The sequence below is a fragment of the Magallana gigas genome, chromosome 5 (genome assembly GCF_963853765.1).
Source record: "Magallana gigas chromosome 5, xbMagGiga1.1, whole genome shotgun sequence".
NCBI lineage: Eukaryota > Metazoa > Mollusca > Bivalvia > Ostreida > Ostreidae > Magallana > Magallana gigas.
Window position 1 is genome coordinate 19,221,308 of NC_088857.1, and position 21,724 is coordinate 19,243,031.

Genomic DNA, 21,724 nt, shown 5'->3' on the forward strand with positions numbered 1-21,724 from the left:
GGGGCAGAATTATGCCACCATAGAATTTCGATTTTTCCACATTATTTTGAGGAAAAAAGGTTTGTCCAACATACTCAAATGAACTGATGTTGTATACACGGTTTAAGTTCTAATGGAACGTCCTCTTCCTGATAGTTGACAACAAGATATTTCCATAGTTTCACATTATGTATATATGGTAAGAATGCACTATCTTTGTCAAGATAAGCCGTTCACTCGTATTGGTATAGTATTTGACCTTTAATTGCTTGTTGTATACCGTGAACTTTCCTGTAGTACAAACTATTCCCTTCTGTAGAGCATGATTTGGTTTATTGCTGTCGCCGTTCCTTGTTTATTATTTGGTAAGTGTCACCACATAATGAATAACTTATACAAAAGTACTTATATATTATATAACTAAATACAATGAAATTATCATACATACGGCACCGTATGCTATAAGGAACTCTGCGCTGTAAAAAAGATTTCACTTTTCATCGATCTTGCAGGCACGTAGCATCGGGGGGGGGGGGGGGGGCAGCTCCTTTTTCTGCCCCCTCCTTTTTCTGCCCCCTTTTTCTAGCAGCAAATATTTTTCTTAAATTTCCATATGAAAAATTGAATCATCATGGAGTTGCCCCCCCCCCCCCACTTTTTGGGGGTATATAAAAAAATGAAATGAATCGAAAATAAAGTAATAAAGAGTGAAATTGAAGTTATTGATATACTTCACTTCAGTGGATTAGGATTTGTGGGGGTTTTTTTGGGTGCGAGAAAGAGGGTGATCTTTTGTTTATTTTTTTGAAAAAAAAAAAATTATTGTGAGGGAGGGTAGGGGGCTGTTTCCCTTTTTTTGGAAAAAAATAATAATTGCCTTATAATTGATATTACATTTACTAGGCTCGTTACACGCACACGATCCATCATGCCGTACAGTAGAAGACTGCTACAGGTATGCTTTGATACAGGTACGATTTCATCACCTGATACAGGTAAACAAATTTAAGCAAGGTTTGGTACTGGTATGATACCGATGTTAATGGAAATGTTAAAGGTGTGTTTTGATTCTCGTGGCATTTTTGCAGACAAAATTTCCATTGCCATAGTGGGCATATTATCGTCTGCAGCGGAGATGGCCGCAAACGACACGAACCTAGATGTACTTGTAAAGGTGATGCTTTTTAATCTGAATGCAAAAATGTCAACCTTTTTCACTTTATAGCCCCCTTTTTACATATCCAGCACCATACATTGATTTTGAATCTTATTATACGTTTAAATATAATAGATCTTCATTTGTCCTCATCAACTCATGAAACCGCAACAGCAACTCAGTCTGCCATTCCATCAACTCACGCTGTCGCCACGTCAACTCACGCTGCTACAACGCTACCTCACGCTGCAATGACGACAACTCAAGAACCAAGTGGTCGGTATACAAGTATATATATATATGTAGATCTATATAATGTAAGCGAGCGATATACTGAAAGTTCCCTCAGCTGTATGCGAAAACGTGCACATACATTATACATCAATAAAGTTCCACTGTGAAACGTCTTTGGAACAGCTTTTATCGATGCGGCCATGCAATTTTCCTTCTCTAAAATATTCACAGATACGCCCGTCCTTCCTCTTTAAATTAGTTTTTATTTCAATGTATTTTATCATTCACGCCTTTAAAAAGTTAATCTCTCTCTTCGATTCGCTACTGTCACTCCTTAAAGATATTAAAACCAATGCTATCTTATCCGGAACAGTTTATTTTTAGTAAATGGTGGATGGTCATTCTGGACAGAATGGTCATCTTGCAGTGCATCATGTGACCAAGGAACTCAGACAAGAAATCGCACCTGCTCAAATCCAGCGCCCAAAAATGATGGATTGTCTTGTGCTGGCGAAAATTCTCAGATTCAGATTTGTTCCTTGTTTCCTTGTGCAGGTTAGAAAAGATCCAATCGCTCTTGCTAATTCAATAAAAAAAATGCAACAGAAAAAGATACTAATAGTTTATAATTAAATGATCGAACATGAAATCTAATATTCGTTAATATGTTATATACTAGTACTACTGTAGTTACGTATACACGTAATAGATAATATCTTTTTTTAAAAACAACAATACCCCCCCCCCCCAAAAAAAAATATGATAAGGAAGAAGTAATTGGTTATCGAAAGTAGTTATGATGTTATGTAATATGACACTGATATTGCAGTCGACGGTTACATGAGTGAGTGGGGTAGTTGGGGTGGCTGTAGCGCCACCTGTGGGGGTGGATACCAGATGAGGACAAGGACTTGTCATGACCCGATCTATGGCGGGAAACCGTGCCAGGGAGACACCGTGGAGGTCAATCCTTCCTGTAACAACCAGTCATGTCCAGGTAACTGATGATAATGTGATATATATTTACCGTGTTTATTCACTGTTATTCTATTATATTTGCGTGTGGTAAAATTTTGCGATTCGCAAATTAATCTTATGGGAAAATTAATGTGCCGGGATCGTATCATGATACGCGGTTGCAGTCTAGAAGACACACTGTTATATATTATTTCATAACGAATAAATTTTACATTCAGCTATTTAACAAAAAAATACGTTTGGTGCATGTTTTTGTTTAAAGCCTTAAAATGAAAAAATACAGATGTACATCTATTTAAGGGGCATGGTCACGATTTTGGTCAAAAATTATTTTTTCGATTTCAATGTTTACAATGCTTTAGTAAGGCATTTTTAATAGGCAACCAAAATTTGAGTGTCATTTGATGAGTTATAAGCGAGTTACAGAGCTTACAGTTCTTCGCTATGTAAACAAAGTGTTTGTTTCATTTCGAATGTTGAAGTTAAAATTCCAGTTTTAGACCTAAAATAAATGTGTTAATCGTTAGTAACTGTTTATTTATGCTTTAAATGAATAAGATAGACAAACCAGCTTTAAAAAGATTTTTTACTGGTATATTGAACCTATGTAAACAAAAACAGGGCACGAGCCTTGTTTATATGACGAAGAATTGTGAGCCCTGTATCTTGCTTAAAATTCAACGACTGGCACCCAAATTTCATTTGATCATTAGAAATGCATTCCTTAAGCATTGCAAATAATAAAAATAAAATTTGACCAACATCGTAACCATGCCCCTTTAAAGTCATATCAAATGTTTAGATCACGATTAATACCCCTCGCAGATATATAAAGCATGTGAAGTTCAATGTTTGTACTATTTAAAATATTTTTTATATGATTCTTGTGTTTTCATGCCTAACAATCTTAGATACAAGTTCATCCTCGACTCGGCCAACAATGGCACCATCAACAACTCCTGCGGCTCCAGCCCAAAACATGCCAGGTTTGTATGTCAAATGCCAGGTTTGTATGTCAACAAATCAAACCACCACCTATCTAATAATTCAGTAAAACCCGCATCTCAAATGATCTCGTGCAAATATTCCTTTTATGTCACTTTACAACAACAACAACACACCCCCCCCCCCCCCCGCCGCCAAAAGTGTGTCGCTTTTATTCGCAAAACTTTCACGTCTATTCGCGATTAATTAATTTTTTTAATCTTCAAAAATGAGATCAAAAGGCTTTCGTAAAAACTAAAATGCAAACAAAACAAAATAAAATCAACAACACCAGTTCCCTGTTACCCTCTCCGCCCCAACCAAAAAACCCCCAAAAACACAAAACAAACGCTTCAATCTAAAGAGATATTTTTGTACATATTGGCCGTAGTTTGCGATAGATTCAATGTTCTCAATCTGTAATTAATTAGAAAAGATAACTGACACCAAAGCAACGATAATAACAAACAACCGGTAGTATTTTCCTTACATTGGTTCGAAAAATTCAATTTAAGGAGGCCGAGTGATCAAATAATTTACCGCCCTGAATCTGCCTTAAATTTGAACATATGATATAATTTTCAGCTATAAAAGAAAAAATTCAATATATTTTTTCTTTGAAATCTGAGCTTGATATAGCCTAAAAATGACCATGCAGCCCTCTAAGTTTCAAATAAATGATAAATACAGGGGGCGTATTTCAGGGTTGTCTAGAATCGTGTGAGATTCTTTATCTATTACGTTCCATTGTTTGATATATCCACGTATTGTCAGGAATGAACTTTCCCAGCACCCTTGTTCTGACATTAATACAATAACAACAGAGAACACTGAATGACCTATATCCTAAATTAAGGACGTGTTTCTCCTTCCCTCCTGATCTTACACAGGCACGTAGCATCGTTTTTGAAAGTGGGGGGGCCAAACTCATCCAAAAATTCTTGACAAGCAACCCAAAATCTACAAAATCCTAATCCGTGGGGGGGGGGGGGGGGGGGGGGGGGGGGGTGTTAGCCGGCGTAGTATATAACTTCAATTTCAGTCCTCATTTCCTTATCTTCATATTAATTTTTTACATGCTCCCAAAAAAGTGGGGGGGGGGGGGCAACCCCATGATAATTCTATTTTTATATGTTAATTTAAAAAAAAAAGGTTAGTTGCTGCGAGAAAAAGTGGGCCCCTGGCCCCCTCTGATGCTACGTGCCTGTTACATCTTTAAATAAAAAAAATATTCCATGTAAGATATACACGAATTACGTGTTTAAGTGCATAGGTTCATTTCGCCAAATTCGGTAAAGCGATTTTGAATCTTGTCCAGTTTTGAGGATGCGGTTTCGTATAAACAACTATACTCTGTCCCGAGTTTTTGCTTCCACCACTTTTTGCTTGATATTTCGATAATCATAAAAATACCTATGTGCTCAAACTACGTTTATCCACTAATATGAAAAATGTCCGATTATCTTTTTTGAAACGCCCCCTCTATGCCGCTTAAGGTTTCAACACACATCCCAAAATAGAAAGTCGACGGGGATTTTGCATTGCATCAGCCATTAAAAAGCCCGGATGATTGAGAAATTGTGCGAGGTATCCCGAGTACTTCCGAATGGAGAAAAGATGTAAACATTTCCCATTATAAATCCCCGTAAGAAATTTGTTTTCGTTCCTGTGAACTTTATGAGTGAAAAATGATAATTGTTCAATGAAGATATCTTTGATATATTCCCTTTCATCGATTTCAACTGTATTTCTTTCACAGGTATGTGTATTTTTGTTAAAAATTACCAAAAAGTGATGGAAGCTGTAACTTGGGACAGACTATAAGTACTTCCAAGAAAGTTTGAAACTATGATAATTTTAATTAATTAAAATTAACTATAAGAAGTCAATATTTGATTTCAGTCATTCAGTTTTTGCAGGTCGTATACCTAAAGTATGTCAATTTTTAAAAGAAAAGGACACTCGCATTAAATAACACTGTGACTGACGCGCTCTGAAATAAAAGACTGTATGTAATTTGACACGCTTCAAATTCATTATTAGTATCTCTGGAGATAATGTCAGACTACGCAGATCTAGTACATTATATGTATATAATGCTTCTGATGTATGAACTCTTTTCAAGTACGACACCGGCGACAGATATTCTAACTAGTTTTTATAAAAATCTATTTCAACAGCAAAGTATTTTTAATTGAAAATTCGACAAAATATTCTGAACATCATGCATTTCAAAAAATTATCTCTTTGAATTTTGGCCCTACCAATTCACAAAGACTATAATTGTGATACAACTTGCTTACACAATGAATTGGATTTGTAGTGGATGGCTATATGGGCGAGTGGGGGAGCTGGAGTGCTTGTAGCGCCACCTGTGGGGGTGGCTACCAGATTAGGACGAGGACCTGTCACGACCCCCTTTTTGGCGGGAAAAATTGCACGGGAGAGGTGGTTGACCTCAATCCATCGTGTAATACTCAGTCATGTCCAAGCCAAAGTGAGGCTCTTATTTACTCGATATTTTTCTTTTTAAGATTATTTTCAAATTGACCAAAAAAGTGAAATGATTCTCAGAGTTCCGTTTTTTTTCATGTTTTTTAATTTTTTTTTAATCTTCGCTAGCCAAGGGTCCGATTCGTTTATGACGAGAATAAAGGATAGCAAAGATGTATATTTCATCTTTCCATCGCATAAAACTGTATCACATTTCCAATATATTCATGTAATGGACGTCTAACATTTGTAAGAATAATGATCCCGCGACGCAAACATTCCATTTCGCAATAAAGCATAGACGATAAGTACTCATAACAATTAACCGTCTTGAAAGTCTTAACATTGAGATCCAGAGGTTTTCGAACCTCCTCATGAATTCAAGTTACTTTTTAAATTATCAAAAGATTTATCCCGGGAACATTTTTTGAACAGTTACCGGAATGGCTTGCCCATCTTGTGATGACCAACTGAACTGTACTTGGAACCAGACCTGTATTGTTGGGAGTATATGTATGATCCGCTCCTATGATGGTTATCCCTTTACAACGCACTGCATCGACGTATGTATCTATACATAACGTGCTTCTTCAAATCAAAACATATTTTATCAAGAATCACATAATTGCGCCATGCTTACTCCCTGTGTATCAAAACATGACTATAAACTTTGACTCAAGAAATTGGCATGAACGTTCAAGAGATTAAACTTTAATTTGAAGAAAATATTTGAAAGATCCTATATGGAAGCATACCAGCTTAGTGGATACTAGTACAATTTTATCAAGTGTCAGGTAATAATTTAATTCATTTCAGGCCACAGACTGTGAGATTATGAAGAATTCGCTGCCCCATTGTGAAGTATATTGTTGTACCGACAAGGCATGTTTGTCAAAATATCTGGGGGTATAGACACATCAATCCCATATACAGCTGACCAAGTTTTGTGTTGTTTATTTGTGATAAATACAATTTGACTGGGTGTATGACACATAGGTGTCACATTTCAGTAAATGGGTCTTATGGAATGCTATGCTCACCTGGGGAAAATTTCATTTGATACATGTATAGAACCTGTATATAAATGTAAACCAAACTTTATCATCAACATTCAACAAGGTTAGTAGCCTCAATAAGACAATTGTGCTACACTTGTAAATAAAATTATTTACATGAAAGTTCATCTTAAATCTTACAAGAACCCTTCTGAGGCCTCTTCTAAAATTTGATTTGAAATAAGCAATAGAAGACACAAAAAATAGACACTCTAACCTCTCATAATGCATAATCTAATTTATTAATATAAAAAGTTTTTTTTTTCTAAAAAAAAAAATAACATAAAAATATTCATGTACAAGTATATGTTTTGCAAATAAAAGATCACAGACAACGAGGGAGATGAGATGATAAATAGTCTATCTATAAACTAGATCTTCATGTATAAAACTCTGTATAAAATGAGTCCCTTTCTCCTCTAGTATGCTCTTGGTGGACGATTCCTGGCAGATTGATCTAAAAACAGAAAACTACTCTTTGATCTTGTTCACACGTATGTTATAGATAACAATGTGAAGGTCAGTGCAACTGTCAGATAACCTACATTCCAGCACAGCAACATCCTTGTAAATCTAATATTAGTACAAGTAAACTTAAGTTTATTATTACTTATTTATTAAATATTAGTTATAATTGAGCTAAAATAAACAAAGATTCATGTAACTACATGTACAAGGTTACCATTGTATTAATTTTGATCAAGTTATTTGCAACAAATACCGGTATATGCAAAAGTTTTTCTTCTAGATTTTACAAACAATTAAAACAGATATTTTGATGGTTTACCTCCAAATTCTGAGAATTCTGTTTCTGAGTCGTAGCGTGGAATTTGCCACCCTCCACTGGTAGACCGTACTGACTCCTTGAATGGAAAATTTAATTTATTTAATGGTGATGAGTGGAAAGAAAAATACAAACATGTTATAGTACTGGTGATAGGTGGCATAAGAAAGTATTCAAGCGTATGAATCTATTAAAATCATTTTATTAACTTCTACCCTTAGTCTTGTGTACTGGTATATAAAATGAGTTAAAAAAGAAACTGAAAAAATAAAATTGTTTGAACAAGCAACAAATCTCTTAGATGGTCTAATTTCTTTTAAAAAAGTAGTTCCTATTTAAAAAATAATAAATACTGTACTCTATATAGTTGATAGATAAACAATGATTATAAGATCATTTTAATAAAAATTTACTCTTCTAAAGCATGTAAATACGACACACTGTCATACACTTCTATACATGTATTTATATTGGATAAGGCTATTATAATGACCGAACTCATGTACTTGCTCAGTAACTAAAACAGATATCTAAACTTACACAGTGTTTGCTATTCTAATATAAATCATAACCCTGCCAAAACAACTATATCTGGAAAGAATTTTATTTTGATAGGTATTAAAGAGTATGAATGAGTTGACAGACATTTATTTTGACAGCTGTACTGTGCTACTAAAGCCCTGTAACAGTGTAGGTCCAGTACATACCACCGACTGCATGCTTTGGGCGGTTGGGTTCCACGTTTTGATCGGTACACCTCTACCATGAACACTGTCCAAGGACTGAAGAGGAGAGGGTTCAAATCTCTCTGGGGCAGTTTGGTTCAAGTTTTTTCTATTGAAAGAAAACTCATGAACTTCAAAAATACTGCACAGTTCAACTGGTAATTGAAAGCCATGTATGTAAATTAAATTCTATATTGTAATTTGCTGGTGGTTTACTTCTCCATTTAAACTGAAAAAAGTTTCCTTAACTTCATAAATGAAATACCTTTCGGATATTGAGACACTTTTCCTGGATAAAGGGAGGTCTGGTGATGTTTTAGAGTTTCGAGGATAGAAAATATCACCTACAAATAAATGTATACATAAATCTATACAGCTTTACACACATATGCAATAATGTACATTATTACATTTGTCACAATCTCAGTAAGAGATTATACATGAAAAATAATTTATCTAAAACTTTTTCTTTACTGTGAAAATGAGCAAGATATTGAAATCTTTGGAACTAATCTTGTATCATATTATTTTTATATTACGTACCATCAGAATCTTCCCCAACATTCCACACTGGTCTTCTCTAAAACAAATAAAAGACAATTTAAAAAAATATATATATGGTAAATGAATGAAAAGCCCCATGGCCCACATAGCTCACCACTCTCCATCTTTGACCCAATAATTAGATATGCTTTGAATGCTGTTCAAAGAGCTGGATTTCATTACAGCAATTAGCTTTTAATAAAACACGAGGTTTAATATACATAATACCAGTACATTCATGTCAGTAAATGAAATGTGTTACTGACCGGCCCTGTGACTTGTGACACACTTTCAAATTCTTCATCGCTGTCCCCAGGGGAAGATCGGAACCCAGACATACCTAAAGACATAAAAAATGGTCATCTGTTAAAATACCTGTTACAATTATTGTAGTAATGTAAAGTAAAATGCAGGGTAAAATTAAAAAAAAAAATTATATTCCATGAAATGTTAATAAAGAGGTAATTTCTGATTAAAGTTTTTTTTTTTACAACTTAGGGAGTTGGCATATTACGATTGTTTCTCTTGATCATTTAATATCTAACTTTCAAATCTATATAATGAATATTGGTAACACTTTTTTGCAAAGTCTAGTAGTTCATGAGGTACATCAATATCATCTTATCAGTACTTGTATAAAACTAGTACCAGTACATAAATAGTGCCTATTTGGAAGGGTAAGAGTTGAAATTGACATCCCGAGAAAACCATTGTCAACCGACGCGAAGTGGAGGTTGACAAGGGTTTTCCAGGGGTGTCAATTTCAACTCTTACCCTCCCAAACAGGCACTATTTGTTTAATTATACTGAATGTCTTCATTTTAAAGATTATTTACTGCTTATATTATATATAGTAATGACATTAATTCTATGGCGAACCGTACGTGCATAATTTACGCGCATGTAACAATTCGCTGTGTTACCCGTTGCCAAGTGCGTTGCTATTGCTGAGGGTTATAGAACGGATTATCAACTGCCTCTAAACTAATCAGATTTTAGTATTTAACATTAAAGTATAATAATCATTATGGTTTTTATATATAACAGACATTTCTTCCTATCATTCTAAATATCAACTGAAGGCTGCTAGCTATAACTCCTGTTAGTTGATCTAATTACTTCAATTAAGAAACTATCACCAAAAAAATTGTATCTGACCTATTTTGAAAAATAACCCTACCAGTTGCAGGTCTTTCCTCGTCTGAGTCAAACAGATCGTCTATCTTCGAGGATTTATAGTTAACATCTCCTGCAAGCAAAAATTCATCCCCTATAATACAAGTTCATATAAATCAGAATATTTTTGTTACAGTTAAAATAGATATCTCATTTACAGATTTATACAACAAATTATCTGCATAAATCTTGCAAAAGTAAAGAATTTTTAAACTGTACAGTGATTTTTAATCATATTGTTGTTGAAAATGGCAAACTTTTAGATTATTCAAGTATTTCCACATTTATAGTGATATCTGATATTATTCCATCCAAAAAAGAATTGCATTAAGTTCAATTCTATCATTGAAAAAAATATTTTTAATTATAGGATAAATGTTTGAGTTAACGTAATTTGCGTTGTTATAAAAAAAGTTAATATAACTCTCACTATATGATAAGCTCATTTATGATTATACATTTTTCCATTGGCATTTGCTATGAAATCATCCAGTTTAAAAAGCTTATTTCTGTCAAATATTGCTTGCAAAGACAGCTGAAAACTGTGTGCATTGTAAAAAACTATCATAACATAGGTTTTTTGGGGGGAAAATCATTTTGAAAAGAGTAATAGTGATGGTGACCACTTCCAATGATCTCAAGCAGAGAATGCACAAATAAAAGACTGTTAGTATCAAAACAAATAAAAAAACAGTTATTTATACTGTCATGTCTATCAGTGAACTTCAATAATTTTAACAATCATACGGGTACTTGTTCTGTCATCATGTATGAGTGATACATCAAAATATTTATAAATTTCATAATAAAATAATATCTATAAATTTCATAATACATGTACCAGTATATGTACTTGATTTGACCTACATGTTTATCTTTATTTGGTGATGCAAAACATACATGTATACAAAGATAATTTTTCATTTTTTCATTTTTGTAAGGCAAGCACTGGTGAAGTTTGTATGAAAACAACATCTTGAAACCATTGATAGAATTAAAAGAAGGTTATTGTCATACAGACCTACGTAACTCTCTGCCGGCTCTGCACCTGCGTAAAGACTGAAAAAACGTAAAAGACTCTAAGAGAAGTTCAAGTACTATATACAGATCAAGAAAATCTACACTATTTACTAGTATCTATCAGTCTGATTGTAAAGGTTCCTCAACCCAAAACCCTGGGCCTACATCCAAAAACTCCAAAAATGCCCCCCCCCCCCCCCCCAAAGACCTTGTTTGACCTTCTTTAATCAAGTGACACTTGATTTACAAAGACATGAGCCATCTGAACAAAATCATAATTGTTTAGATGTAGAGTACCAACTATTCACCTACAGCTCAAATATTCAATACATACATACATACATACATACATGTATGTAGTAATTGTACCGGTAGTTTGTGATCAAAACTTCCTGAAACATGAAAGTTCAATCCAATAAATATATGGAGATCTTTGCTGAAACATAATTGACACCCTATAAGCAGCATCCCTATCAAAACAAATTTTGCAAACATGAGATTTAGGCCTGAAGTAACCTTGACAGGTACTTGAAAAAAAACCAAAAATGCAATCTCGTACCAGTAATTGATTTATTCCCCTCATTACTATTTATAGACATACCACAAATGGATATGTATAACCTTCACATTCAACTGAACAGAAATTAGCAGAACAACTGGAAGTGAGATTGGTTGTGGGGTAGAGACCGTTAATTGGTGTTACAGGAAAAGCCGGAAGAAAATCATAAAATTAAAAGTGCACAACAATTTTTTGTTTCAACTTAGTAGAAGAAACGTGATGAATCTCACCCCCATAAGTATCAGCAATCCTTGTTGGAATAAAAGTTGTATGTAATGATTGGAGTTCATAAATATATAAATTACAAGCATCTATCATGATAATTTTTAGTTTTCATTTACAGGTTTAATATTAAAATACAAGATTTGTAAACTTTCTATTTTTTTTTTTTTTTTTTTTTATAAAATTGTTACACTTTTTTGAAAATGAAACTTAAATTAATATTAAGAACAATATTAAAATAAAAAAATGTCTTTGAAAAAGAGTCAGTGTAAATGTCAACATACTTGATATTAAGTTTGATATTTGCGTCCTCTTGTCTTTGCTGTAGAAGCTAGAAAATTAATATAGGAAAAGTGATAATTTATAAAAGAAATTTTTTAACCAAACAAAAACATATATATATATGATATAAACATAAGAACTCTAAGCACATTTAAAATATCAGAATTATTATAATAAACTATTGGTATACATGTCCTTGACTTACTCTGCTGAGTTTGTATCCAGACTTTGGAACTTTGGTTACACCTTCATTTAACAGATCATTTGCATCCTCTGCAATCAAAAGTAATACCATGTATTTAGAAATGTTTATCAAAGGACTTTCCTATTCAATAGCAATGTAATTAAAGAAAAAACAAATCTAAAACAAATAAATAACACTATATCCATGAAGCAGGTCTTGCAATAACATGTTTAATTACATATTTTGCTATCAACAATATTCCTTTGAAAAATTTCACTGTTATATATGTATCTCTTTCCATGTATAACAACGACTTTATCTTTATGCTATAAAACCCTTTTATTCACAAACTGCACACCCAGGGATTTCCAACAAATATATAAATCAAAGCCCATTTAGAAACATTGATAACAGAAGAGCTATCCCTCACCCAGCAGCTCTATAGCATCGTCCTCTTCCTCTAGTCCGTCGTCGTACCCAGAATCCCCGGCCTTCTGGTCCGACTCTTTGATCAGTTTCTCCAACTCTTTCCTGTGTTTCTTGGCATCCACTCTCCTGCCCCTTACATGACCAGAACTGAAATCAAATTCCAATAAAGGTTTGAGAAATCAGATAAATACATTGTAATGACGTATTACATGTACTAAAACACATAATACATGTAGTTAATAAAGTGAAAACCTTGACCGAAATAAAACTTAAATGGAGAAAAGCAGAGAAAATACTTTTAAATTACATGTTCGTTTAGATTTACCTGACAACATTTGTGTCCTCTGTTTCCTCAGTGTCGTCAGTCTTGCTGTTCATCAGCTCCCCGGCTAGAGGATCGTCATCGGACAGGTGAGTCCTGGGGCCTCTGTATGCACCACTAGTGAACACCTCTCCATCTTCCTACAAAGACACGTCACCTCAATATTTTAGCTTTTGGTTCTTTAGAGAAACTAGCTCTTCCTGAAAACCCAATTAACAGATTGTTGTGGCGTATCATTTAAAATTCCAACCTTCTCTTTCATGTACAGGCACTGTGGATAAATTTTTGTACACTGCTTTCCAAAAGCATAGTGTGTAATGTTGAAAAAAAAATATATCTGTGTACCCTCCTTTCCACTTAATTTGTTTATTCACTAAATAGGCTTGGAATTCAATAAAGTTTAATCAAATGATGAAAGAACATAGAAGATAACTTTTCATTCAATCTATGAAATCAACAAAAAGTTAATCAAGCATGATTTTAACTATGTTGAAAAAGTACATGTGCACTTCAATACACACATGTGCACACACACTCACTGACCCCTAGCCCCATGGATCCCCAGGTCTGTCTGGCATCTGTCGTTCCTTCCTTTTTCTTGGTAACAACTTTTGCCTCCTCTGGATGCTCATCGAATAAATCATCAAAGCTGGTCTTTCCAACCTTTGTGTCCACGTTCCACGGTTGCTTCGGCTGCTTCCTCCCTACAATCCACCAATTCATTTTAAATCTTAGCAAGATTTGGTTTTATTATGACTTTTCTGGTCTGACAGTATAATTATTCTGTGTAGATCACTGAAACACATTTAGCTATTAAAAGCATTTAGACATTAGACAATTGTCTTAAGCTGGACATTGTATACTACATCATATCAAAAATAAATATTCATCAAAAACTGACAAAAGTTTAATTGACTTTGAAATTACCCATTACAAGCATAACCAACCCATCATCATTTCTAAAGCATAATAAGTAAAACCTTATTCAGTTTACAGGTATGAAATTAAAACATGTAATAAAATACCTTGTCCTTTGAATTATTATGGTTCATTTACTACAATTGCAAGTGAAATTCGTTTTTTTTTTCAGTATAAAGTTTGCAAAAATATTTTAAGACACTAAATGAAAAGAATTTTAATTTGAGAGTTCAAAAATCCTCTATAAAAATAAATTCCTGTAACTCATGCAGCATAACCAGGGACAACTTTAGCCATTCATTTCAACTTTCACACCAACATTCTCCATTAATGATGCAACAGATTAGTCTGCGTTCCAGCTAATAGTTTATACATTTTAATTACCGGTATACATTCATTTGTAAAAACCAAGTGCTGGACAACCAGTTGTATTATGGAATTATCAGAACTTGCACAGAATTTGCATGTTTGTAGACAAGAAATATCTGCAATCTAATGATTTGATCAGATATGCAAACATAAAAATTTGGTTACTGAATGTCAGAATTGTGAGAGTTTAGATAATTTTGATCTGATGATCATGATGTATAGACTTTTAAAACCCCTTTGACCTCTTAGTGGTTACTGGTATCTTTTAAAAAGACACTTTTTTGTTCATGCTTAAAAATGGGAAACATACAGTAATATATATATATGTAAAAACTCATTTATTGTAAGTTTTAGATGTACATGTAAAAAGGAAATGAAAGCTAATTCCACAAAAGCATACCATTTTCCTGTACCAAATTCCACAAACAGCACAAAAACCTTGATATACAGGGATCATTCACCAAGGCATCATGCTAAAAGTTCTAAAAATAACCTGGTGTGATTGGTTTCTGTTCAATGTGTAACACTTCCTGCAGTTTATCTAAGTCAGGGGAAAAAGGGGGTTTATAAGACCTTGGGGGCAGTGAGGGGGGTCGACTACCTCCCTTGCGTAAGGCAGACTTCTGAGGGGAGGGATGGGGGGAGGCTGAAAGAAATCGTGTTCTAATAAGAGTTGAAGTCTTTAAAGAGAGAATACAATACGAGAACATTGCATATAAGCAATAGCTTTCCCAGACTAGGATGAATCTATAATGTTACAGCTACTCTAGGCTAAGTCAAACTTCATTTGAAGTTTTTCAATAGACAGCTTCCATGCAAACAAGTTCATAAGAAGCCACTTTCTTACTACACTTTTTGAAAGTAGTCCATATTTACACAACAAAGGCTCAATGGGAACATAATGGGAACTTTCATACATCCAATTATTTATAATTAAATTAATAGCTTAGAACTATATAATTACATGATAACTGAAAAAAAATTAGTTTTTAATATTTTTTACCTTGTTTTGAGGCAGAAAAATCTTCCGATTTAGCTTTTACTTTCTTGCTGCTTGAGAGCCAAGGCTTGTCGTAGGATCGTTCTACGTCTACAACAAACATTGTTATTACTTGTTGTACAAGAAATATAAGTAACACAAAATATAATTGTAAAATGTTGTCATTATCTCGTCTTATAATATGCCCAATGCAGAGTTGGAGCATTTTATACTCAACCCTTATCTCAGTTAGACAAGCAATAGTACATCACACATATAATGCCAAGAAAAAAAATTAACTAATCTTTAAAATTAATACAATTATGTAATGTAAATTGCATCTCAAATTGTGTAATTGATGATATTTTAGTTGTAACATATGGACACATATAAACAAGATACACACCCATGGTAGAAGATCCCCATGTCTGTGAGGGTTTTTTGCTCATCTCTGGACTTTTACTTCTTACTGTCAACAAATTAATTCACACAGAGGTAACAAATATATCATACAGAGTCATACTTCTTTACAATACATTTATATATATCCAGTCCTCTCTATAACTTTAATTGTAAAAAGTGTTTCTGGAATACTAAAGAGATATTTTGCACGGATGAAAAATCAGAAAATATATGTCATAAAATATCATAATAGATGAAAAGATAAAGATGATAGCTTTTGAGATATGTGCTCAACAAAGGAACTAAGGAGGCCGATTTGGGATTTTTTGCAGAAAAACTACAATAGCAAAACTCTTTTAACCATATATAATTTAAACCAACTCTAGTTTATTTGGCATGCAAAGTTTTAAGAAAATCGACCGTCTGGTTCTTTTTAGGGACCATCTCAAAGTAGAGGTACATTTACTATAGGAATATATAGGTAACTGTCATTTTTTGCACATCAAAGCAGATTAAAAAAAATACTACAATAGCTTTTTATCTCAAATTGTTATAAATGTTTAGTAAAATCATTTCCTACCTTATTTGTAAACAATACTAAATTACACTGTCTGGGTTTTAGTGGGGGGCCATCTCAAAATATTAAAATGCACCAAATTTTGCTATATATTTAGATCATTATGAATGAAGATTGGAAAAATGGATTCATTCAAAAAATAAGGAAAATGTCCTTGAGGTTAGCAATAATCTGTATTTAAAATTTCAACGGCGTACAATTTTTACTTTTTCTTTTATGTTATTTCTTATAACGTACTCCTATAAAGCTTCCTTTTATCATAACGTCATAAAAGTGCAATGGCAACCCTCCCCCACAACGGAAAAATCGCTTAAAAATAAAAATTTCCATATAAAATATAAATATTTTATCTGTATTTCTTTTATTGTGTTCAATCTTATAGCGAGCGCAGCTCGCCGGCGCGCAGCGCCGGCGCGAAGCGAGCTTTACCGGCAAGGCATGTGTGAATAGAAAATTCGGACTAGTTGCCGTGACATTCATTCAACGGATTTTTTTGGCGTCAGTAAATCGGACCAGTAATGCCTTGTTTTAATCGTCCCAGTAATTCCCTGTAAATATGGTTTTCCATTTTACACTCTCACGAGAACAAGATAAAAGACTATGTACATCATGCATTGTAAATAAAACCATTACATAAGACTAACAGAGTTGTCGTTCCTTCGAGTGACGTCACAATGGTTTCTTGCACATTGATCCCACATAATTTTTCGGAGTCAGTAAATTTCGACCCACAATGCAATTTATCAATGTCGGACGATCTCACTAGACTTGATTCCTTCTCGCGAGAATCAAAGTAAAACTTTTGAGAAACAGATAAATTGTGTAATTTTAAGAATATCATGCTTTTTAAGTAAACAAAACAGTATATTTCACTTAGTTTTTTTTCCAGGGTTTTTTCAAAAAGACAGACGACACTTGACCGACGTGAACTTTGACGTCACAATAAGGGGGAATTACTCTAAATAGTTATTGTAAATCTGCTGAAATATAGATACCAAAAACTTCTCAAAATCTTGCAAAGCTAACGAATGGGGACATCTTTTTTTTTTAATAGGAAACAGTTGTAACTTGCTCTCATTTGGATGAATGCTAACATTTATTTTATTCACTATATATTTACAGTAATTTCCATGCAGGAACGTTTTTTTAAAAGGGGGCGCGGCAGCATCATTCAAAAAATATTTACAAGCAAAATTAAAAAGAAATTTTCAAAATCAGGGAAATTCTAATCCGGGTGAGGAATGGTGAGTGCGTAGTATGCATTTAGCTCTTTAACCGCTCAATGGTATCTTTATTTTCATATTTATTACATCCTCCCACGGGGGGGGGGGGGGGGGGGGTCCCAAAAACGTTTTTTTCATATGATCAGCAAATTTTTTTTATACGTAAATTTTTTTTTTTTAAACGAGATTGGGGGGGGGGGGGGGGGGGGGGACTGTATGATAAGTCAATTTTTAATATGTAAGTTTAAGAAAAATGTCTGCTGCAAGAAAAGAGGATATAAACTGCAATAAACATTATGTTAAAATCTTTATTATTCAACAACATATTGTATCTGAGATAAATTCTATTTAAATAAATAAACAATCTTATAAATTATGAATAATGAAAATTTAATAGAAAAAATAGGCATGTCTATATTTAGGGCCCCGCAAGGATTTGCGGGTGCCCTATAGTAATCACTCTGTCCGTCCGTCCTTCTGTCCGTCCGTCTGTCACTCTTCCGTCCACAAATTTTCTGTTTTTTTCTAATAACTTTTTTTATGGTTGCCCAATCAAGTTCAAATTTGTTATGGTAGTTCAGTAGGTCGAAATGCATATTTTGATGCTAAATTTGGTTCTCTATGTCTTCTGGTTTGGAGCTGGGTGGTGGGGTAGATTCCTTAACTATGCATAAGAATGAATGGGCAAAGAGAGATAACTGCTGAGAATGTTACCATTGTATACTAGGAAGGCTGTGCAATATTTGTCCTTTGGGATTAATTAACCTTCCACAGGAAGAACATCCTAAGCTTTATCTTCATCTGTCACATTGAGATTAATTACTGCACTGCAGAAAATTTAGAGGATTATCTCTATATCTGTCATATGAAGATTAATGAACACCTTTGTCTGCAACTGATGTTTGTTTTGAAGTTGAGGTCAACCCTCGGTGATGCAATGTATTTGCATTCACTGAAGGCTTGCATTTTATAAAACACCTGTTTAAATCTTTTTTAAATACACATTTAATTTATAAGACATGAGGTTATCCCTGTTTTATCATGTTCAGGAATTATCTTGAAATTTTAAAAATACAGTTGTTACTCATAATTTTCATATATATATATTTTTTTAAATGTAATCAAATCAAACTCTCATTCCATGAGCTGCACCCTTATATTTTTACCCCTCAGTTTAACACTCTAATTGTTGGATGAAAATCATATCCAACTACAAATCATGAGATCCTATATATTGCAGTTCTTACATCTTATGCCGCCGCAGCCGGGCATTTATTTTTCATCATTGTTAATATAAAGAGGATGGAATTCAAAGTTTTTTTCACTTCTGTATATTAATTGTCATAGCGGGGCCCTTCCTGACTGGTCAGTTTTCTAGTTCATTTTGCATTCAAATTCATTTACGTTACGTTGATACTTTTATTTTCATTGATTTATCATAATTCATTGTTTGATCAAATGCTGCGCTCGCCCCAACGGTCGCACCGTAAAACATATTAAATGATATTAAAAAAATTCTCATAAGGAGCATAAATTAACTGTATTATACCAGAATGCGCAAAAACATGTGCAATGAAAACTAAAATCGGCCTCCTTAAATGAAAGTTAACAAATTAAACAAGACATCAGTTACAATTATAGCATCATGGCAATAGTTACCCATCCTTTCTGGAGAGCCTCTTCTGACACCAGAAGGCCTCAAGTCTCTTGGCATCTCCAATCCGGCCTTTTTATGCAGAGCCTTGATCAAGTATATGAGGGGATCGTCAGGCTGATCATGGAGTACTTTGTTCATTAGGTTCTGAAATGGAAATCAATTATCATATTTAATCATATCCTTAAACTCCTTCTTTAGCGCTTCAGGTTTCAATACACATCCCAAAATAGAAAGTCTATAGAAAGCCCTATAGAAAGGGTTTTGCATTGCATCAGCCATGAAATAGCCCAGATGATAGTGTTGAAAAAATGTGCGAGGTGTCCGAGGTACTTTCGAATGGAGAAAAGATGTAAAATGTTTATAAATATCCATAAGAAATTTGTTTACATTCCTGTAAACTTTTATGAGTGAAAATGATGATATCTTGGTTATTTTCATCTATTTCAACTGTACTTCTTTCACAGGTATGTGTATGTGTATTAAAAATCATGAAAAAGTGATGGAAGCAATAACTTGGGACAGACTATAGGACTTATCAACACATATATAAGTCTACTTGATTTTTGGCCTCTTCGGTAATAAATATCTTTGATGTAATTAATAGCGAGCACAACTTGGCGGCGCACAGCGCCGGCGCGAAGCGAGCTCTACCGGCAAGGCTTGTGTGAATAGAAAATTCAGACTATTTGCACATTCATTCAACAGATTTTTTTGGCATCAGTAAATCGGACCAGTAATGCCTTATTTTAATCGTCCCAGTAGTTCCCTGTAATTATGGTTTCCCATTTTCACACTCTCACGAGAACAAGATATAAGACTATGTACATACTTCTGACACAACGCAAATTCCATTACATAAGACTAACGGAGTTATCGTCCTTTCGAGTGACGTCACAATGGATTTCTTACACATTGATCCCACAGAATTTTTCGGCGTCAGTTAATTTCGACCCACAATGAAATCCTTAAATGTCTGTCGATCTCACTAGACTGGATACCATCTTGCGAGAATCAAAGTAAAACTTTTGAGAAACAGTTAAATTGTGTAATTTCAAGAACATCATGCTTTTTAAATAAACAAAACAGTATATTTCGCGTAGTTTTTTTTTTCAGGGTGTTTTCAAAGAGACAGACGACACTTGACAGACGTGAACTTTGACGTAACAATAAGGGGAAACTACTCTAAGTAGTTATTGTAAATCTGCTGAAATATAAATACCAAAATCTGCTCAAAATCTTGCACAGCTAACGAATCAAGACATTTCTTCAGAGATAGGAAACAGCTGTAACTTGCTCTCATTTGGATGAATGCTCACATTTATTTTATTCACTATATTTACGGTAATTTCCAGGAACATTTTTTAAAAGGGGCGTGGCAACATCATTAAAAAAATCTTCACAAGCAAAAAGAAAAAAAAATTCTCAAAATCAGGAAAATTCTAATCAGGGTGAGGAATGGGGAGTGCGTAGTAAGCATTTAGCTCTTTAGCTGCTCAAAAGTGTCTTTATTTTCACTACCATTTATAAATGCTCCCGGGGGGTCCATTTTCCTTATATGATCAACAAATTTTTTTTATACGTAAATTTATTATTTTTTTAAACGGGGGAGGGGGGACTCTGTGATAAGTCAATTTTTTATATGTAAGTTTAAGAAAAATGTCTGATGCAAGAAAAGAGGAAATAAACTGCAATGTACATTATGTTAAAATCTTTATTATTCAACAACATTTTATTTGAGATAAATTCTATACTAGCGTGGGACCAGTAAATAAATAAATAAAAAATCTTATGAATTATGAATAATGAAAAAATAGGGATGTTTATTTTATTTTGCATTTAAATTCATTTACTTTACGTCACTAGTACTTTTATTTTTATTGATTTATCATAGTTCATTTTTTTTTATCACATATGCTGCGCTCATCCCAACGGTCGGACCGTAATACATATTATATTTCATGTAAAAGAAAAAACCCTAACATTTAAAAAAATAAATTAACTAATTTAATTCATAGAGGAAATTCTAGCCAGACCTAGTAAACATGTAAAACGCGTTCATACAAGTCTAAAATGTTTAGCGTTTCAAGAAAACTTTTAAAGCAAGTAAAGAATATAACAAGATGTACCTCAAAGAGTGGACCGATTCTGTGTCGGTCCATATATTGTTGCATTTTCTGGGGACTTGCCATGACTTTTAATGATGCATTTGCATCTGTCAAGCTCTGCAATGTTTTGGAATTCATAGACGGAAATGGAAGTGTTAGGAAAAAAATTAAGTCGTACGTTAAAATGTTTTGCATGACAACAGTTGCTATTAGTATACCACTTAATAGCGTATTTAATTAACTTTTGATTGACAAATAGAACAGAAATCTTATAACCATGTTTTCTAGGGTATCATACGAATATTTTTTGATTTTTAATACTATAGTTACGAATAATTTATACAATGTGTTAACTACATTAAATCTAGG

At 33.6% G+C, this 21,724-nt stretch overlaps 2 protein-coding genes across 5 annotated transcripts; one reads left to right on the plus strand and one right to left on the minus strand.

The window, feature by feature from the left end:
• The first annotated feature begins 203 nt into the window (after positions 1 to 203).
• On the plus strand, positions 204 to 6,761 carry LOC117686526 (coadhesin). The gene is made up of 10 exons (XM_066084660.1): positions 204 to 344; positions 883 to 934; positions 1,068 to 1,153; positions 1,271 to 1,411; positions 1,754 to 1,924; positions 2,199 to 2,366; positions 3,259 to 3,333; positions 5,655 to 5,828; positions 6,260 to 6,387; positions 6,641 to 6,761. Exons 1-10 carry the CDS (start codon positions 302 to 304, stop codon positions 6,734 to 6,736), a joined length of 1,134 nt encoding a protein of 377 aa, XP_065940732.1. The 5' UTR covers positions 204 to 301; the 3' UTR covers positions 6,737 to 6,761.
• Positions 6,762 to 7,097: 336 nt separating this feature from the next.
• On the minus strand, positions 7,098 to 21,517 carry LOC105343779 (uncharacterized protein C8orf34). 4 transcript variants are annotated; one of them, XM_066084656.1, is made up of 18 exons: positions 21,377 to 21,517; positions 19,253 to 19,394; positions 15,798 to 15,860; positions 15,416 to 15,502; positions 14,906 to 15,058; positions 13,669 to 13,829; positions 13,129 to 13,265; positions 12,805 to 12,950; positions 12,396 to 12,463; positions 12,193 to 12,239; positions 11,129 to 11,166; positions 10,112 to 10,180; positions 9,198 to 9,271; positions 8,932 to 8,968; positions 8,654 to 8,732; positions 8,371 to 8,497; positions 7,667 to 7,742; positions 7,098 to 7,336 (listed from the first exon to the last, which is right to left on the minus strand). In XM_066084656.1, the coding sequence occupies exons 1-18, from the start codon at positions 21,491 to 21,493 to the stop codon at positions 7,299 to 7,301; spliced, it is 1,659 nt and encodes a 552-aa protein (XP_065940728.1). In that variant the 5' UTR covers positions 21,494 to 21,517; the 3' UTR covers positions 7,098 to 7,298. The 4 variants fall into 4 exon arrangements, with proteins under 4 accessions (XP_065940728.1, XP_065940729.1, XP_065940730.1 ...); XM_066084657.1 differs by lacking the exon at positions 11,129 to 11,166 and adding an exon at positions 11,917 to 11,936; XM_066084658.1 differs by lacking the exon at positions 14,906 to 15,058.
• Positions 21,518 to 21,724: the final 207 nt, after the last annotated feature.

What these genes read in the sequence shown, in the direction of transcription:
- LOC117686526 (XM_066084660.1), top strand. Translation starts at nt 302, where the DNA reads ATGATTTGGTTTATTGCTGTCGCCGTTCCTTGTTTATTATTTG. An exon ending in ACAGTAGAAGACTGCTACAG is followed by an intron (nt 935 to 1,067) that starts GTATGCTTTGAT and finishes GCATTTTTGCAG; the next exon opens with ACAAAATTTCCATTGCCATA. An exon ending in TCAGTCATGTCCAAGCCAAA is followed by an intron (nt 5,829 to 6,259) that starts GTGAGGCTCTTA and finishes TTTTTTGAACAG; the next exon opens with TTACCGGAATGGCTTGCCCA.
- LOC105343779 (XM_066084656.1), bottom strand. Translation starts at nt 21,493, where the DNA reads ATGAATTCCAAAACATTGCAGAGCTTGACAGATGCAAATGCATCATTA. An exon ending in CGATGCTATAGAGCTGCTGG is followed by an intron (nt 12,464 to 12,804) that starts GTGAGGGATAGC and finishes TTTTGATTGCAG; the next exon opens with AGGATGCAAATGATCTGTTA. An exon ending in CTGGATACAAACTCAGCAGA is followed by an intron (nt 12,240 to 12,395) that starts GTAAGTCAAGGA and finishes TTAATTTTCTAG; the next exon opens with CTTCTACAGCAAAGACAAGA.